Raw genomic sequence first — 20,816 nt, forward strand, 5'->3', positions numbered from 1 at the left:
AAATACAGCCTCCATTATAAACCTTTTAAGTACAAAGGTGCTCTATTAAACATGGTCGACCAGATAGAATCAGACAATCATATTAAATTACTAGAAACACAACAACTAATGTTACTTTATCAAAAATGAAGAAAAAACGTTTTTTTTTAAGCTTTTGGCTCAAAGCGCACGGGATGGGTCGAGGTTTGAGGAACTATTCAAACATTATGAGCAGGTCAGACTTCGAAACACCAATATTTAGATGGGGCTTTGTCCCATCTCTGCAGGGAATGACCTATTGTGTAATTTGACAGTATTTATACAGCGTATTTACCTGCTTCGTGAGTGAAGCAGACATGAGAACCTTGTCTGATATACGAGACCTTTTAAAATGTAAAATATGGAGAGAGGGTTGTAGCACACATCTGATGTTCAACTAAATGACTAAAACACATTATTTCAGGTTTTTTGTTATATCTGTACAGGTTGACGGATAATTGTAAGATTTAGTGTGACAACAGTAAATGAAGCGTGGATTCTCACAAGATTGAAAAATGCCATAAATGGCCTTTTCTCAACGATTGTTGTCACAGCTCTTAATAAAAGCTACAAAGCCTCGTTTCCTGGGTGAAAGTTTCAACTAGATCCTCCACAGAAAGGCTGAAATGACAAATCTGCTCTAAAGGTACAAGAAGTAAAACATATGTAGTACTTGTGCATTCGGCAGCGATGGTGAGACACTGAGATTTAGCCATTTGTTTTGTCTTGACTTGGAAATGACGAAGAGCTCCAGGCTCTGTTGTGTTTTCTAATCTACCTGACATTTTCTCATTATTGGACTGAAGACACACCAGGTGCTGCATTTACAAGACCTGACAGGCTACGCTGAGCGGCTGAGCTCGCTAACTTCTATATACATACAGTACGAGGCGCATCCGTCAATAGAATTATATTTTAATGAAAAAGATCAGATATTGTACCTTTAGCCTTGTTGGAGCCCGATACGTAACAACAACTCGAAATGTAACCACGACTTGAATTGTTATAAAGTATAATGTAATAAAACCTGAAATGTAATAACTGGTTGATAATGTAACAAGACGCTGAGCCCAAAACTTCAAAACGTTTAATATTATCGGGCAGGCAAAATATTTTTCCCCTGTTATTGTAATCATTTTATTAAATCATAAAGTGAGTCAATGATTTATGGTTTGGACTTGAACTTGAAAATGCTGACAGAATGAGAAAAGGCTATTTGTTTTTTTTATATCTAAATACAGTTTATGGTATTTAAGTAGGATTGCTGTTGCTCAAGTCATTTATAGTCTTCTCTATTATCTGTAATGAATTTCTCCAGTCATCATTACAAAATAATGTATAAACATATTAAGATCACATTTAAATTCTTGTTAAATCTTTTTACATTAGTGAGCAGTTATTACATTATATTTTATAACATTTTGGGTCGTCGTTCCATACCAGGCTCTAGCAAGCCTCTTGAGCCTAATAAAAACAAACATCAGAAGCTGTTGCCACAAAAAGAGATCTGTTTGATGCAGTTGGAGGAAGGTGAGAAAATAACCCTGGAAAGTTCTCAAAAGTATTTTTTCTCAAAGCTTAAACAGCGTCAGGAAAAAGGAGATGTGAAGTTCAGCGACAGTCGTGGTGGCAGTAAAACCTGAGCCTCCCGTGTGCAGGCTCGTTAATCTCCCTCCGACCACGACAGGAACCTCTGCTATGTCTGTCTTGTCATTGCAGAAGGAGACGACATGAAATTTGACCCCTTTGGGACGTCGGCGCTCAGCAGCTTGGCCAGCTACGACTGGTCGGACCGGGAGGAGAGTCTGCCCGGCGAGGCCCGGAGGCCGCAGGGCTCGGACGGAGCATCTTTAGCGCCGATGCAGAGGAAGGAGCCGACCTCTGGCAGCAGCGAGAACATCGCAGGCGGCTCCGTGGCAAAGACCGCCTCTTCCTTCCCCACAGATGACGGCTCGTCTGCCGACAATAAGTTTGAAGCCTTCGCCGACTTCGGCTCCGGTCACCAGGGCGGCGGCGAGGACGACTTTGGAGACTTTGCGAGTACAGTTTCGGAGAAGTCGGACTCTCCCGCCGAGGCGGGCTCGGAGGGGAACCAGGGTGAAGCCTCAGACGACTTCGGCGCCTTCCAGGGGGACAAGCCCAAATTTGGCAAGTCTGACTTCCTGAAAGCCAGCGCGCAGGCCAAAGTGAAGTCCAGCGAGGAGATGATCAAGAACGAGCTGGCGACCTTTGACCTGTCGGTTCAAGGTGAGTTGTTGTGTGGATCACAACTGACAGATTCATTAACTCATTAATCAGCTGAGTGAAAGGTGTCTTCGGTTTTGGATTATTCAGCATTTTTCTGCTATTTTTACACTCGATTCACGTGATACTTTTATAATTAATTTCCAGAAAAATATTGGCCTCGTTACGTCGGAGTTTTCTGTCCATCTTTAGACAAAAGAGATATTGTAGACGTCATCAAGAGGTTGAGCACAGAGGACAGTGTATTAACCGTAATGATTCACGGTCAGCAGCAGGGATGATTTGCCACCACGTCCAGTGAAAATGAGAAGGAGTTAGAAAAGCAACACATTCATCCGTCTGCTTCCTCAGGTTGGAATAAACAAAGTTTTCACCTCTAAAAAGAGCAATTATTCAAACGTCCTCAAGACTTTTGCTTTGCTTTTTAACCTGAATTGGAGAGTTAAATTAGTAGCGTTACTCACAAACACACATAAACACATATTTCTGCTCAAGTGTGGAACATGTAAACCTCAGGAAACCGCTTCAGTCCAAAAAGGAGAAATAAGAGCGGAATCATAATCAGCTAATTTTCTACAGATGAGCTGAGCCCCTAATTTGAATTTTGGCACTCAAAAATCTTACAACCCAATCTAAGCTACAAGCCCCCCCCCCAACCAACACACACACACACACACACACACACACACACACACACACACACACACACACACACACACACACACACACACACACACACACACACACACACACACACACACACACACACACACACACACTCTCTGCTCCCATCAGATGTGTAATAAATCTGCCAGACATTAGATGGTGGTGTTGAGATGATGGCTCTGCCTTAATGGCGCTCACTGCCAGGATGAATTGACAAGAGGTCCACGAATCTACCAGCAGAAACTAATGAAATTAAGCACATCCATATAAAGGCTGCTCATTTTTTTATCTGCTGTTTGCTGATTCGACTTTTCCCAAATAATTCATGATGGTAGAAACCCCCCCCCCCCCCCCGGCCTCATCGGCCCCTGCAGGATTTAATTTGCGTGAATAAGAGGGGCCTCACCGGCAGTAATGTGATCATGGTGGGGCTTTGAGGTGGTGGTGGGGAGTATGACGCACATCTCTGCAGGTGGTGTGTGTGTGTGTGTGTGTGTGTGTGTGTGTGTGTGTGTGTGTGTGTGTGTGTGTGTGTGTATGTGTGTGTGTGTGTGTGTGTGTGTGTGTGTGTGTGTGTGTGTGTGTGTGTGTGTGTGTGTGTGTGTGTGTGTGTGTGTGTGTGTGTGTGTGTGTGTGTGTGTGTGTGTGTGTGTTACCTTTGTGAGTGACCGCCACACAAACAGCCACTGTCTGCCAGCCCCACTGGAATATGCAGTCGGGGGCTTGATTCCCCATGAATAATTCATCCCTGCATATTTCAGCCCCTGTTCTGGGTGTAATCATTGTTTGTCACAAATTAAGTATTTACTCCTGCTGTCCTTGTCTGGGTGTAATTTGCCGGAAAGGAAGTATATTGAGAGGAAATAAACAAGAGCATATCTCCAAGTGAGCCATCAAGTATGACTTGCTTGAGTTGATCTAAAGACATGTGGTTCAGGTTTTCACCCCCGTCCACTTTCAGGTTCCCACAAACGGAGTCACAGTTTGGGTGAGAAGGAGATCGGGCGTTCGCCGCCGTCTCCGGCTCCAGAGCAGCCCTTCAGAGATCGATCCAACACCCTGAGCGAGAAGCCCGCCTTGCCGGTCATCAGGGACAAGTACAAGGACCTGACAGGAGAAGTGGAGGTGAGGAGAGTCCTCCCCCATAATCACAAGCTGGCATTAACCCGCCGCGTTCGGCACGATGCTTTGCACCGTGGAAGGCTGCGCCTTCCAGAAAGAAATGTCTGTGTTTCTCTCTGTTTTTGCCTTTTGTGTCGGCTGGAGATGATTTGCTGCCATGTTGTTGCAGGAGAGCGAGCGCTACGCATACGAGTGGCAGAGGTGTCTGGAAAGTGCTCTGGAGGTTTGTGTTTATTTGTGTCCCGTGTTTGACTGCATCCCACGGCGAGGCTTAACGCCGGGAGGCGACTATAGAAATGAAGTCAAGCAATTAAAATGAGCAAAAAGGCAATGAAATGTTCTTCAACCAGCCAGTTTCCTTATCTCACACACGTCACACTAAATACTCAAGTGCTCTCATACGAGGCACAATGAACAGCCTGAACCAGCTCTTTGTTATTGTTCACATATTAGGTTATTAGTGTTTACAAAAAAAAAAAAAAGATTTTTATGTTTTGTTGCTGAAATAAGTGGCAAAATCTTCCTCAAATCCTAATTAAAGTTTCTGAATGGGACATAATCCAAACTGCTGGTTGACTGCTTGTGTGCGTCTGAGGATCGGATGAGTGAAAAGTGTTTTTGTGACACAACAATGACTTCCTGTCTTTCCACATTAAGGTCATCACTAAAGCCAACAACACCCTGAACGGCATCAGCAGCTCCTCCGTCTGCACCGAGGTCATCCAGTCCGCTCAGGGCATGGAGTACCTGCTGGGTGAGGGGCTACACACACACACACACACACACACACACACACACACACACACACACACACACACACACACACACACACACACACACACACACACACACACACACACACACACACACACACACACACACACACACACACACACACACACACACACACACACACACACACACACACACACACACGGCATCATTTATCAAGCCATGTGCATGAACAGCTTAGAAAAGGTGCATGAAAACTGGCAGCTTCAACAGAAAACACTCTTCCATTACATAAATGTATGAAAGGAAACATGCAGAAGATTAAACTTTTGATAAAACATACTAATGTTAAAGTGCTGACTTTCGGACATTAATTTCCTAACCGCCTGCTTGAAGTTAAAATGAAAGAAAGTTGATCATTAAAGAATAGAGACACAGACGCAGTGGAGACGGTGATTAAAGCTCACGTTAAAGCAAGTCTGTGAAAATGGATTTTAAAAAGTGATGTAACAGCCTTTTTTCTTTTTTTTTTAGCTCAGGAAGGTTGTTCCAAAGTCAGTGTGCACTGCCTTAAACTTTCCATGTATTGTCACAGATTCCCATTAAAAAGGCTGTGTTTGCATGCGTATTGCCATTAATTTTAGCGCAGCGACACGGAGGTAAGCACTATATCACCTGCTCGCCATCAGGATCGGCTCTAAAGGCTCAGGGAAGCAGATGACAGCTCCATTTATGTATTTCTGGTAAAAAGAAACACTGAAAATTAGGAATGTGCATGTTGCAGATGGACATTTTGATCTGGATTTTTTTTTTAACAGCCTGCAGAGGTGCATGAGATTCTTAATACTGTGTCACAAGAAGAGCAAAGCAGAAGATTTAATATGGACACAGAAAATGAGCTTTACAGAAAGAATGTTAAATTATGAAACATACAGTTTGATTTTCAACATCTGAGGTCACTGAGGCTCTTTTTTTTTTTTTTTAAGTTTTTGCTTAAAAAAAAAAAAACCAATCTGTTATAAGTCTGCATCCGTCAGACAGAAAGTAGAAATCCAATGTCTTGACAACTCACGGCAAAGTGAAATGCTTAAACTGTTCATGGAACGTGGGGCAGAAAAGAAAGGGAGTGATACGGTGGGGGGGGGGGGGGGGGGCTGAAATGTGTTTTTACTCTGAGATCAGCTTCTGTTGACCAGAGTGAGTTTATGAACTCGAGCTCTTCTTAAGAGCTGCACTGTATCAACGTCTTCCTCACACGGACATTTATTTATTTATTTTTAGATCTATAAGGATTACCTCTGAAATAAACACGCTTTAAAGCAGGAGTGTCAAACATGTGACCCGTTGGCCCAAACTGAACTGCAAAGAAAACCGCCACAAAATAAAACAGCTTTCAGTGAAAGTTGCTTCTGTTCTGAAGCAGCAGCAAAGCTGATAATTGAAAAGTCTGTGATGATGTACAACTTAGTTACATCATAATAGTAAACTGCCAGTAGCATCAAAGCTTTATAAAGAGCAGCTGCTTGGATATCACACTAAACTCTTGTTTTCTTCAAAAGGTTTGTCACCAAAAAAGTACATTCAATCCGAATTTTCTCAGGATAGACTTAAGACATCTGAGTTATTGTTCTTATTTCACTGATCTGGCCCTATTAAGATTAAATTTGGCCATTTGTCAAGACTGAACTAATTGAGTTTGATGCCGCTGCTCGAATTCAAAAAATATCCCTAAATCTTTTTATCCAAGTTATGAATATCAGCAAAATGAAATTCATGATGAGAAGCTGAGAAGCAAAAAAACTTAGAGACTGTAATAATGTAGATTAAAGAAAATGCAACGTTAAATGAAATGTAATGCTCATGGATCAGCTGTTTTACATTCGTGCTTACTGACATTGGTTGAGGAGAAACTGACAATCACACTCGTACTGCTCTGGACAGTTCAGTGTCACCAGTTACCCTAACTAGCACGTCTTTGGATCGTTAGTAAATCTACACAGGGAGAACATGCAAACTCAGAGACGAGCTCCTTTGCTTCAGAACTCGGCTTAAATCTTTCTGTTGTTCGGAGACAGTGCTAACCAGTGCACTGCCGGTGCACAAGACAGTTTGAAGAATTACAAAAAACACAGTGATCTAGTCGAACCTCGGATCCAAGAGGAACAATGCGGTTTTCGTCCAGGTCGCGGAACACTGGACCAGCTCTATACTCTCCACCGGGTGCTCGAGGGTTCATGGGAGTTCGCTCAATCAGTCCACATGTGTTTTGTGGACCTGGAGAAGGCGTTCGACCGTGTCCCTCGGGACGTCCTGTGGGGGGTGCTCCGGGAGTATGGAGTCCGGGGTCCTTTGCTAAGGGCTGTCCTGTCCCTGTACGCCCGGAGCAGGAGTTTGGCGGCAATAAGTCGGACCTGTGCCCGTTGGCCTCCGGCAGGGCTGTCCTTTGTCACCGGTTCTGTTCATAACTTTTATGGACAGAATTTCTAGGCACAGCCAGGGACCGGAGGGGGTCCGGTTTGGGGACCACAGGATCTCGTCTCTGCTTTTTGCAGACGATGTGGCTTCATCAAACCTGGACCTTCAGCGTGCGCTGGTGCGGTTTGCAGCCGAGTGTGACGCAACTGGGATAAATCCGAGGCCATGGTTCTCGACCGGAAAAAGGTGGCTTGCCCCCTTCAGGTCGGTGGAGAGCCCTTGTCCCAAGTGGAGGAGTTCAAGTATCTGGGGGTCTTGTTCACGAGTGGGGGGGAAGATGGAGCGTGAGATCGACAGGCGGATCGGTGCAGCATCTGCAGTTATGCAGTCGCTGTATCGGTCCGTCGTGGTGAAGAAGGAGCTCAGCCCAAAGGCGAGGCTCTCGATTTACCAGTCGATCTTCGTTCCTACCCTCACCTATGGTCATGAGCTTTGGGTCATGACCAAAAGAACGAGATCCCGGATACAAGCGGCTGAAATGAGTTTCCTCCGTAGGGTGGCTGGGCGCACCCTTAGAGATAGGATGAGGAGCTCAGTCACCAGGGAGGAGCCCGGAGTAGAGCCGCTGCTCCTCCACATCCAGAGGAGCCAGCTGAGGCTCGGGCATCTGTTTGGGATGCCCCCCGGACGCCTCCCTCGGGAGGTGTTCCGGGCATGTCCCTCCGGTAGGAGGCCTAGGGGCAGACCTAGGACACGCTGGAGAGACTATGTCTCTCGGCTGGCCTGGGAACGCCTTGGGGTTCCACCGGAAGAGCTGGAGGAAGTGTCTGGGGCGAAGGAAGTCTGGGCTTCCTTGCTTAGACTACTCCCTCCGCGACCCGGCTCCGGATAAGCGGAAGAAAATGGATAGATGGATGGATGGACAGTGATTAATGAGGCCCCAGGACTGTAAAGTGGCGGCGGGAGCCTATTAAAGCAGCCTGTGTGTGGCCTGACACCCTCTGAGGGACGGGAATGCTGGCTTATCTCCGCCTGGTCTGACAAAGTCCTGCTCCCTCATTGTATTTCTCTGCCTTTAATGAGGCGCGAGGCGTTGTGTGTGTCGACAGTGTGTTTGTATAACGTCTGCTCTTGTTGTCTCTCAGGTGTGGTGGAGGTGTACCGCGTCACCAGGCGCGTGGAGCTGGGAATCAAAGCCACGGCCGTGTGCTCCGAGAAGCTGCAGCAGCTGCTGAAGGACATCAGCCGCGTGTGGAACAACCTCATCGGCTTCATGTCGCTGGCCAAGCTCGCCGTAAGACACACCGACGCATCCCTGTGAACCGAAACACACTGATTTTAAAATGTCTCCTTTCCCTGACAAAGTCACCGTGAGCCGTCCGGGCATGGCCGCCACGAGAGCTGTGAGAGTGTGTAGTAGCGAAGAGTTGGTAGCAGAATTATGGAATGAGGAAAGATTGGAGTTTGTTCACTGTAGTAAGACACACGATTGTAGGACGACTCGTCCACCGATGAGATTTCAGAATTTCGTTGGGAAAATAAATCCTGTACAATGTACTTTTACTTCTGGTTATTTCTAATGGATATTTTATATATTTTTCATATAGCTAGTATACGTCCATATATTATTAATATAGTATCATATGGCTTTGTTTACCATTCTCTAAATAGTAAAGAAATTGAACAAATGCATGTGAATAAATATTTAGGAATATTTTTTCAAGAAAAGATCAGATGGAGCCACGTATAAATATCCTGAAGTCAAAATTAGCAAAGAATATTTCAGTATAAATATTCGGAAAGATCAGTATTAGATCAAAATTCACTCAACTTATTATAAAACTCCCTCATTCCTCCATGTCTGGGTTATGGTGTGGAAATATGGGGACATAATTATAAACATTGATCCTATTCTTTTTTTCTTCAAGAGGTCAATAGACTATAAATGATAGAGAATAAATAAATAAAGCTGATTATTATTATTACACTCCAACAAATCCTCTGTTTGCCGTATCAAAGACCTAAAGATGCACGATATAGTCGACCTTTATATACTAGCATGTTTTTGTGTCAAAAATACTTTGAAATCCTTCAAAGTAATAATGAAAAAAATCAGTTGTGGAGGAGACGTCCAGGGTTACAGTTTTGTGGACACACACACACACACACACACACACACACACACACACACACACACACACACACACACACACACACACACACACACACACACACACACACACACACACACACACACACATACTGTTTTTATATTTCTGCAAACCGGTCATTTGAGGATTTTTGATTGATTCATTCTTTTTCTTTGTTGTTGTTGCCTGTTTCTATTCAGGAGATATTTATTTATTACATGACCCTGTTAGTTGAAGGTGAACGAGCTGTTTAGCCGTCGCGGTTTATTCTCTGTCAAAATCAAGGTTTTATACGTACCTGCAGCTTCTAACGTCCTCCAGTCCGACCCCTCATGTCGTGTGTCGTCATTAATCTATGATGTTATCGGTAAAAAGTTAGAACTCCTGTCCAGAAATAGCTTTGCTCTTCATCTATCTGTTCATCTTCACAGAAATCCGTGTCCATTTAGTGCATGATATCTCCACAAACCCTCTAACAGGTGTTACGTTGAAGAAACGGTCCATGTTATTCACCTTCAGATGCAAACTCCACGGACAGTCTCTCACCAAGCCCGACCCGGACTCGAACCGGGGACTCGCTTGCTGTGAGCTGCGAGTGCTAACCGCTACACTCCTCCTGCCACCGTCCAGACATGCTGTGGTGGTTGTGTTGACACAAATCCACGTGACGACAGAGCAGTGAAGGTGGATCCACTGTGCACGTCGTGCCAATAACGTGATGAAGCGTTAGTGGATCCGCTATCGTCGGCCCATTAGGTTGAAATCAATCATTCATTGATTCGGAGGCGAAGTAGCTGGAGTCTGCTGGCGGACCTGGTGTTTGGACTGTATGGATTTATTTACCCAGCTGTCTGCCAGTGTCTGTAAAACACAAACCAAGTCGAGGAAGAGGAGGAGGACTGTCCTCGTCCGCGATGGCGTCTCGAGTAGCGCGGCTGAAACTAGAAGCAGCGAGTTAAAACGGAGGCAGGAAGCGTCGTTTTGTAGATGGAGGTAGAACCACGTGAACACGGACATTATTTGTTTTCCTTCTGCAAGCCGCGTCGGGTTTTTATTAAAAGTTGATGATGCTTTGAGGTGTTTACTGTAAGCAGGCTGGTTTTGTGCTGCCGTGACATAAGAATAGAAATACGTCCATTTGTCTCTGTGCAGCCTGACGAGAGCTCCCTGGATTTCTCCTCCTGCATTCTGAGGCACGGCATCAAGAACGCCAAGGAGCTGGCGTGCGGGGTTTGTCTGCTCAACGTCGACGCTCGCAGCAAGGTTGGCACACACACACACACACACACACACACACACACACACACACACACACACACACACACACACACACACACACACACACACACACTCTTGCATTAATGTTTTCAGATGAGGTGTTTGCTTGTTGTTGTGCCTCGTCCGCAGCGGATAACAACTGACGTTCCTCTGACTTTGAAACGTTCTTGCAGAAAAAAGAAGAAAGCAAAATCGGACGTCTGTTTAAACGAGTATGAGACACTCAACCTGTCGTTTTGAACTAATTTCACTGGCTCTCTCCCACCGGGGGTGTCGGGTGCTGATTGTCCTCTCACAGATGAGCCCTGCAGGGGGCCAAAGTGACGGGATCGACTTCGATCCACTGCTCCTCTCTGACAGGGCCTCCTCGAACAGTCCAGGGCCTGAACTCATCATGAAATATAAAAGAAAGAAAAAAACCTGGAAAAATCGACAGATATAATCTGAACAACCCCTTCTGTGCCCCTGCAACCGTTTATTTATTGTAGTTCTCAGGTGTTTTCCATCGAGAAAATGAATCTTCGGCTCCCAGCAAACGAGATGAATGAAACACAACACGAGCTGGAGAGTTTTTGATCCGTCTGCACGAGTGAAAGTGAAGAAGCTGTGGCGAAAAACTCTCTCTGGTCCACTTCACTGTGACGTCTTCTTCAGTTCGCTGAAAGACGGACAAGACGAAGCTGCTCACGCTGTTAAATAGACCTGAAAACCCTCAGTCTGACAGCCAGAGTATTCAGAAAAACAGAAACTAGGGATAAAAATGTCGGAATTTGGAAAATAAATTAACAAAAGAAATTTATGAAATCATTAATTTTGATTAAAAATGAAAGGAGGGGAAAGTCATTTAACTACATCTCAAATAATGGAAAAGACGTTAAACTTTGTTTACAATATCTTCAAGTAAAATCAAACGGACTTAACGATCTTCATCACTTTATATTTTATCAAACATATACTTTTTGTACAGCCTTTTACTTTTTCCCTAGTTTTCAAAAGAGAAGCCAAAGTGAGTCACTTACGAGTGTTTCTGTCATTCACTGGTGATGTGACCAAGTATTGAGGACACACACACACACACACACACACACACACACACACACACACACACACACACACACACACACACACACACACACACACACACACACACACACACACACACACACAGGGACCAGAGTGCGCGTTACTTTCCCCCTCAGGACCGCCGTCAGTCAAACGACTGATGAATAAACATTTGATGAACGTCGGCGTAATAAAATCTCCTCAAACTGACGTCCCAGAAAGCACCTTTACGACTGTTGAGTTCATGATTCATATGATTAAAAAAATAAATCCATAAAAAGCTCCGAAGCCCTGCAGGTAAAAAGATGAAGTGGTTCCTACTCCTCAGACTGTTTGATGAGAAAACATGGAAGATCTGACTGCTGCTTTTCATATTTGTACTTTCAACAAGCAGCTTTCATGTCTAAACATCCAGCGGCCTGTTGGAGCTGCTCATGTTCACCCACCTAAACACTGTTTAGCACTCTGATGTCTGCTAATGCAACTCCAAGATGATCTAAAGATTTAGAGATTTAAAAAAATATATATTTTAGTTTTTCGCTGAAAGAAATTTTCACTTTCATTTCCAAAACTTTTAATATTTTCTGTCTGTAAGTTGTCTGAAAGAAAACACGGCTTCGTCCTGATGCACAATCATGGCTCCAGGGACCAACATGAATCGTTGAGTCTTTGTAATTTGACACCTGCTTCATCGCATACGGCAGAAACAACAGAAAAACGTGTTACTAGTTGATTTCAGCACAGTGGGAACTCTCTAATCGTCTCATGTCAGTCGTATAAAAAAACACAGCAGCACCTAGCAACCGCTCCTGAGCTGTGATTGGACCGTCATTGTTTGGGGGCGGGGTTTAGCAGGTGGCTATTAGAGTTTATATCCATATATATATCTAAAACTGTCCAACTGTCAGACTCCTGAAATAAGTGAGAGAGAGGAGAGTCGTCACTTTGGCCCCCAAGGGGTGAGTATTCTCACTCTTGGATTGGTTCTTCTGGGTCATGGGGGGGTCACTGGCTGGTGTCGCTGCTTAGTCCTGGGGAAGGCTTCATTTCCTTTTCTGTCACGCCATCTCAAAGTACCAGCTCACCTCACCACTTTTTCCTCTTAACAACCTCCGGTGCTTCTGGTAACTGGGCTGACCGCAACACGCCGCCCTGCTTTGCCTGTGGTGGCTGTTCTCCGTCATGGTGGTTCGAGGGCCGGACTCCTCTCCTTCCCTCTGCTTGCTCTGCCACAGCCAGACGGATTGTTCAGGAAAGATCCGTCCGGCTGACTGAGAGGCATCAAGGCTGCGAGCAGATGTGGCTGACACATTAGTCATAAGCAGGGAGTAAGGTGGATAATAGACCTACACACACACACACACACACACACACACACACACACACACACACACACTGAAATTAATGTTTTATTTTGTCTCTGTGCCACTAGCATGAGATTAATTACTCATCTTTTAATTACATTTTTGGCAGAGCCACACTAGTAAGATTGCTTAAAGGCGGAGTGGAAAACAGCCCCCCACACCCCCACCCCCCACACCCCCACACCCCCCTCGAGTATAATGGAGTGAAAGAAGAGCTTCGGTGGCTGCAGACGCCACTGATTGTTGCATTGTCCCGTCGTGAAGAGCTGCCGATTTGTTTCCCATCCAGAGGTACAGAGGGGTGGGGATGTTGATGTGGCGCCGAAGAAATGTGGAAAAAACCCCACTTGACAGCAGCAGACGAGGCACTCGGCTCCCCTTCGCTTCGTGCTTTGAATTTTAATCTTTCCAAAGATCCTGTAAATATTTGATGTCCCATTTTGTGTTGGCAGTCGGAGCCAAGACAGAATCACGAACCGTCCCCACGTGGAGTCTGTCTCACCTCGGTTGTGTCGGACTGAAACTCCCAGACGCCGCCCGCAGCTTTATATTCTCACTTTGTCGCTCAAAAGCAGCGACGACAGTTTCTAAGTTCATCCCAGAGTGACGCTTTCCAGCTAATGATGCTCCTCCGCTTAACGATAAATGCTAATTTAGGTAATTACATGGAGAGGCAGAGGAAAGGAGTTTAACTTGAATAATTTAGCTTTTCGGGCTATTTATATTAATGCAGGATTCTGAAGTGCCTCAAGGATTTAGATTTATTATGAAGTCCTCGGCAGCCGTTTAAAGAAGCTCTCGGAGTGTTTCCCTGTGTGAATCTTGTTATTTTTATTGTATATATATTGGGGTTTTTTTTAAATTCAGGATAAAGAAAATGACTAATGTCAGAGAGTAGAAACAACGTCTCTGGGATTGAAGGAGAAGAACATAAATTATTTCCGTTTCACCTTGAACAGAGGATTTCAGCTGGATATGAATCTATGAATCTGGCAGCCATTATTCATCAGTCAGTCAATCAGCTGCTTTCCTTCTGTACATTTTCTATTAATAGAATTATTGTCAGTCCTTCTATAGTACATGGGGACAATAACAATCTTTAACTTTATATTGGTCAAACCAGCAGGGTTTGTTTCTGTTAAAGACTCAACGACTCTTTTATGTGAGGAAATAATCCACAGATGAATCAACATTTGCAGCCGAGAGGAACTGAAGACGTTTTCTATAGACAGTAGCAGGAAAGACGTTTTAACAATAATTTGCAGCTTCTGACAATTTCTGCATAAATTATAAATGGCCAGCCAGCCCATAATTTAAATAGTTCCCATCTACTTTAGTTCTTTCAATGACAAGAGAAACATTTTAATAAAATATAATAATTAAGATCAGAGCAGGGATGAAACTAACAATACTTTTTTTAATAATGGATCCATCTTACTTCATACACATTTTCACAAAGATTTTTTTCCAGATGTGTTTTATGCTTCGTCTCCAAGTGTTTGTGATTTAATTGTTCTCAACATACTGTACTCTACAAAGACTGAATACATAACAGTTAGTCTTTCCAAAAACAAACATTTTTGCATTGTAGAAAGAAGTTATATATTTAGCAGAAGCTGCGGCTATAAGACTGAAACTCTACATTTATAGTTCCATCTATATGTTAGAATAACATAGATGAATAAGTCTTACACACGGTGCCAGTAAAAAGCCACGTCTGATGACGACATCTGAATTCAAATCAAACAGCCGGATGCTTCTGCTTCAGCTTCTTCATGCTCAGGGTGAAGGCAGAGTAACCCTCAGACAAACACAGAGACAAACCACACCAACTTTCTCTGTTTTTGGACTGAAAGGAAACCAGAGTACACAGAAAACATGCAAACTCCACAGAGAATGACCACAGTAGAACTCCTTCCATCTTGGCAGTGTGCAGTCAGACGACGGGCTTCATGTCGCACCTCGATAGACTAATCAGATTGATGAAATCCCTCCGTCTGCAGGAGGCATTGAAGGGATCCTGGGAAATGTTAACTGAGATCTTAATGGACTCACAGATGAGGCGCGGTGGCTGTTAACAGCAGCTTGTTTTCACCTGCGACCCAGAATTTATCTTTCAACTACAACATTACCTGCTCTCCGATCTGCTGCTGTTTGCATACAAGAGTGAAACCACCGATGGAAAAGTGTGATTTCCCCCGAGGATCCTCCTGGTCAGAATGTTTCCTCGTCCTCTTAGCTTCGCCCCAACGTGCCGCCCTGTGAGTCGGGTTCAAGGTAACTGGGCCTCTTTCATTCTGATGAAAACGTGAGAGGAGCAGGACCGTTGAATCCCTGACCTTTACGTGGAGCCGCAAAGGTCAGGTGAATTAGTGGAGTTTTATCTGACGAGCCCAGCTGGAGAGCATGAATACACTCATTGTCGTTGTGGGGTAGAGTTACTGCCGCCGCCGCCGTCTGAGAGGCTCCATCCACTCAGAGCCGGCGACAGGAGTGACCGCCCTTTCATTGTGCATTCACTCGCTCCGGCTCTGGCAGTGGTTCGGCCGTTCATCCAGCCGAGCTGCATTCAGGCAGGGGAAGATGTTTTGACTTGATGGTGTGCTGTGGTGTTTCAGGTTGTCTTGTTTTTCTTCCTCTCCTGCGTTCTGCATGCGTCTCCTTCTGCTGTGTGGGAGGCTGTGATTCACTGCACATGACTCATTCCTCTCCGGCTTCGGCTCCGTTATTTCACCGGGGATGCAAACTCCTAAACTGCACATCAAACACATTAGCGTCTCCTGATTGCACGCGCGGCGATGCAGCGGAAACTGGCATGACGGCGCACGCCGTCATGGCGTCGGCCCGTTGTAATGTAAATGACATGAGAAAGTTTGGCTGAGGGGATGGTTGCTCTCTTCGTCTCTCTAACAGAATAAATGAAGTGATGCTCATTCGCTTGTGGAGTTAGGAATGGGTGAAACCTGATGCTAGTTGTTAAACTGTCAACTTCTTTTGAACAAGTCAACGTATGTTGAACGTTGGACAAGTCGCCATTCCTGGTCTGGACAAGTGGATCAAACCATCCAACGTAGAAATGTTAAATAAACTATATCAACGTGTAACACGATGACTTGATAATGAGATTTTGATCAGAAGACCGTGTGACAGTGTTTTCTGATCATTTGATTTATAAAACTCACCCGACGGTCTGCAGGCCACGCGCTGCCCTTCACTTGTCAATGAAACGTTTTGAATCAAAGGAAATTGTTGCACGTGAAGCATGGAATACCGCTGCTGCGCTTTATCTTCTCAGTGTACGCAGTTCATTGCCTGATAGATCTCCTGCACACATTTTTTTAGTTGGGAGAGCGAACAGTCGTTACCCCAAAACCCGCTGGCTCGTCGCAGAAATAAACATTTTACCAAGACCTGCAGATAATATAGAGGAGGCAGAGAAGATGAAACACCTAAAATCATTCACTATAGATTACAAACAATTTATATTCTAGAAATAATCTTTTTGCTGTTGCAGCTCCACCTGCGTTTTTAGGTTTTTTTTCCTCTGAATTTTCTGGAAATCTCCTTTAAAATCTCCATGAAAACCTGCAGACATGGTTTTATTTGTTTTGGACACGCAGGTGAGCCAAGCATGTCTTCAGGTCTTCACGCTGTGACGAGCTGATTGAGATAAATCATCATGCCTGATGGACGATAACTCCAGCGTCACACAGAGCTTCATCCTTTCATTTTTACATTAAAACTCTGAGACAAATGCATGTGGAAGCAGCAACCAGACCGTAAAGAGACACCTTGGCATCATCCCAGGCCTTCTGAATGTAGTGCAGCAGTAGTATCCATCCATCCATCCATCCATCCATCCATCCATCCATCCATCCATCCATCCATCCATCCATGCGCAGACAGAAACATCCAGACTGCCTCCTGCAGTTCGCCTGTAAAGCCGCCTCGCTGCGTCGCCTCGCCGCGTCGCCTCGCCGCGTCGCCTCGCCGCGTCGCCTCGCCGCGTCGCCTCGCCGCGTCGCCTCGCCGCGTCGCCTCGCCGCGTCGCCTCGCCGCGTCGCCTCGCCGCGTCGCCTCGCCGCGTCGCCTCGCCGCGTCGCCTCGCCGCGCCGCCACGTGTCGGATCAGTCGTTCAACTTCAAACCCGCCGCTTTATGTTTATTTGGACTCTTTGTAAACAATCAGCCAGAGTGTTCCCGGCACGCCGCTCACAACACAACAGTCCTGGAGGTGGAAGCGTCTTGCTGTCAGAGGCTTTCCTGCAACCCGTGTTTCTCTGCTCTGGCAGATCGTTCCATATGTAAATAACTCCAGTTTCTGCCTGTAGCCGTCTTCGTCCTCCAGAGCTCGGAGTATCGACGTCCTTATCTTGGCTAGAATTCACCTCGTGGTCACCGACGTGAGAGCTGAACTCTGCACCACAACTCGGGTCTGAAAAAACTGAATCATAGTCTAAATGAACATCGTTTCAAACGGTGTAAGAGGCTGCTGTGTGCAGAACTTTAAATAAATTATACTCATTATTGTGGCGTTTGCTTGAATGTCTTCATATTTCCTGTTTGAAATGAGCCTGCGTTGTTTTGACTGTTATCATATTGTGATCAGCCATAACATTAAAACGTCTCTTTCTGATGCCTGCTGGCAGTGGAGGAGATTTATCAAGCTAACTAATAAACAGACAGAGTGATGGTGTGACAGGGTGAAGCTGTGACAGGGTGATGGTGTGACAGGGTGAAGCTGTGACAGGGTGAAGCTGTGACAGGGTGATGGTGTGACAGGGTGAAGCTGTGACAGGGTGAAGCTGTGACAGGGTGATGGTGTGACAGGGTGATGGTGTGACAGGGTGATGGTGTGACAGGGTGATGGTGTGACAGGGTGATGGGTGGCCAAGGCTCATTGATGTATTGATGTGGGAGATGATTTGTTACAAAAACAACCAATGGCACCTGTTTTTTTGAACCCGGGTCCCAGAATAGGGAAATTCTAAATTCCCGGCTCGGCTGTGAGGACAATCATCTGTGGGAAAAAAAGATGGGATCATTTTTTCCTTGTGTGGGCGGGGCCTAAGCTTCCTGTGTGACATTAGAGTGGGAGTTTCTGCAAGTGTTTGGCGTCACTGTGATGTTTTGTCCAATCAGAGGGATTACTGAAGGATCAATTATTCTCTGAGATTATGAAGAATTAAAACATATAACATATTAATTTATCAGCCATATAAACAGACGTCTGCGGATCAATAAATTTCTCTTTATTCCAGCAGAAACGTGTCGGGCTGAACTTCCTCACTGATCTTCTTTTACTTTAGATTTTCCATTCAGTTGTTTTGAGGCTGAGTTTCTCTTGTGTTTTATGTTGGAATATTAATTCATCACCGCGACGACACGAGTAGTTCTGGTTCCATAAATTCATGTTTCTGCAGTTCTGTCAGGTGTGATCATGAACCTCATTATTACAGATAAACAGACTTGGAACAAGTCAAGAACAAAAACCTCCTTCAAAGCCTCAGAGATAAGGATTTATTTTATTATGTCAAAAAGATCTAAATTAATTTCTCATCTCTGCACCTCAGCGCTGAACCTGAGCACCAATCAGCATCATTTAGGAATGGGTGGGTCATTTTCCAGGAGATCTGATTGGTCAGGAGGCGGAGCTTTGACCTCTTATCCAGAACATAACCTGCTCCGGAGCAGGGTAGACATTCAGCGTCAGTTACCAGGTGATTTATCCTGGTGAGAAGTGAGTGAGCTTCGTAGTACAGAAAACCTGAGTTAATCCTTGAAGTTATCTCGATAAGAGAAAATCCAGCGTCGTAGTACAGACCCCTGACGCTTCAGCAGCTCAAAGTGTGTGTGTGTGTGTGTGTGTGTGTGTGTGTGTGTGTGTGTGTGTGTGTGTGTGTGTGTGTGTGTGTGTGTGTGTGTGTGTGTGTGTGTGTGTGTGTGTGTGTGTGTGTGTGTGTGTGTGTGTGTGTGTGTGTGTGTGTGTGTGTGTGTGTGTGGCTCCACCAGGCCTTCAACTCGGAGACGGACAACTTCAAGCTGCTGTACGGCGGCCACCAGTACCACGCCAGCTGTGCCAACTTCTGGATCAACTGTGTGGAGCCCAAACCTCCAGGACTCATCCTGCCTGACCTGCTGTGAGCCGCTGGGAGGGACAGCAGCCCTCCTCCCTCCACCCTCCACCCTCCACCCTCCACCCTCCGTCTGTCTGCTCTCTGAAGAAAACTCCCGTCTTGTTATTGTTTATCACTTCTAACCTGCAGGTCCGCTGCGGAGGCCATGTTTGACTCTTCCTACTTAACCTGCATTTCATGAATGAATTTTCTACTGATTCCCACTGCAGAAGTAAGTCAGTGTTACTTAATCATCACGAGTAACTGAGTCCTATTTATTATCTGTGCAATATAATTAAAGACACTGGCAGAGGACGTCTGGAACCCTCGCCGCCCCCCCCCTCCCCTCCCCCGCCGCGCCTTGTGGCTTTGCTTCTGTTTGAACTCTATTTATACGTCCGTTTGTTGACATGCTAATCCACTATTGTACTTGAATCGTGTTTGAACCTGAGGCTGTGGAGGTTTTTATCTCTCTCTCTCTCTCTCTCTCTCTCTCTCTCTCTCTCTCTCTCTCTCTCTCTCTCTCTCGTTGAATGAACTGCTTTGAATGTGTACTTTGCACTGTGTGAAGGAAACTTTCGCTCCTCTGGGTATTTAAAATCGTATTTTATTGGTGTTTAGAGGCGATTGATGGATTTGAAGGGAACCGTGTGAGCGGTTGTGTTTTTCTGTACCTGTGTTGTTTGCTGAGCTGAAGGTGTGGATGAAGTTATTTCTGAACTGAAACTGCAGTGTTTTCTGTATATTACAGTGTCCTGCTGTGGCTTTGTACTTTTCACCAACTGCAATGTGAAGTTAATGTAAATAAATGAGTGTTTAGAGCTCCGTGGTTCATTGTGTTACTTTCATTTAAAAGGTAAAGATTCTTTCAGTTCACCTTTTCATCGCCAAGCAGCTTCATCACTAAATTAAAGACTGCGACGTCGTGAACCTCATCCATCCATTTTCTTCCACTTATCCGTTTCCGGGTCGCGGGGGTGACAGTCTGAGATCACTTAGCACCTGATTAAGAACCTTCCTGCAGGTGGTGAGCCCACAGGAGGTGGCACCCGGTGTGGGACACGAACCCTCTACCCTGAGATTGTGAGTCTCATGCTCTACCAACTGAGCTAACCGGGGCCGTGAACCTCAGGAAGCTTTAAAAGTACTTCATAGAAGAACCGTGAGCGGCGGCGGCGGCAGCAGCAGTGCGGCGGCGGCAGCAGTGCGGCGGCGGCAGCAGCAGTGCGGCGGCAGCAGCAGCGCGCTTCAGTCTCAGGACTGATCTGCTCATCAGTCACTGATTGATCCAGTTCATCTCTATTGGAACAGCTGAGCTGAGACTGCAAACAACTTGGTGTGCAGCAATACATCCAACCATGCATACAACCATACATCCAACCATACATCCAACCACACATCCAACCATACATCCAACCATACAACCAACCATACATCCAACCATACATCCAACCATACAACAAACCCTACATCCAACCACACATCCAACCATACAACCAACCACACATCCAACCATACATCCAACCATACATCCAAGCGCACATCCAACCATACATCCAAGCACACATCCAACCATACAACCAACCATACAACCAACCATACATCCAACCATACATCCAACGATACAACCGATACATCCAACCATACAAC

The 20,816-nt window shown here is 45.3% G+C and overlaps 1 protein-coding gene across 5 annotated transcripts in view; it reads left to right on the plus strand.

Moving 5' to 3' along the window:
* synrg (synergin, gamma) overlaps positions 1–19,987 on the plus strand; it is a gene marked incomplete at its 5' end in the record, with an annotated part of 48,751 nt that extends 28,764 nt beyond the window's left edge. For 4 of the 5 annotated variants that reach the window (XM_080459345.1, XM_080459348.1, XM_080459346.1 and 1 more), the window contains 8 exons: positions 1,738–2,265; positions 3,890–4,053; positions 4,220–4,273; positions 4,708–4,804; positions 8,343–8,491; positions 10,500–10,610; positions 10,799–10,837; positions 19,063–19,987. In XM_080459345.1, the coding sequence (XP_080315471.1) occupies positions 1,738–2,265; positions 3,890–4,053; positions 4,220–4,273; positions 4,708–4,804; positions 8,343–8,491; positions 10,500–10,610; positions 10,799–10,837; positions 19,063–19,194 (1,274 nt within the window). In that variant the 3' untranslated portion in view covers positions 19,195–19,987. The remainder of the gene's footprint in view (positions 1–1,737; positions 2,266–3,889; positions 4,054–4,219; positions 4,274–4,707; positions 4,805–8,342; positions 8,492–10,499; positions 10,611–10,798; positions 10,838–19,062) is intronic. The other variant, XM_080459347.1, reaches the window with a different exon arrangement.
* Positions 19,988–20,816: the final 829 nt, after the last annotated feature.

Source organism: Lipophrys pholis, assembly GCF_963383615.2.
Source record: "Lipophrys pholis genome assembly, chromosome: 3".
NCBI classification, from domain to species: Eukaryota; Metazoa; Chordata; class Actinopteri; order Blenniiformes; family Blenniidae; genus Lipophrys; species Lipophrys pholis.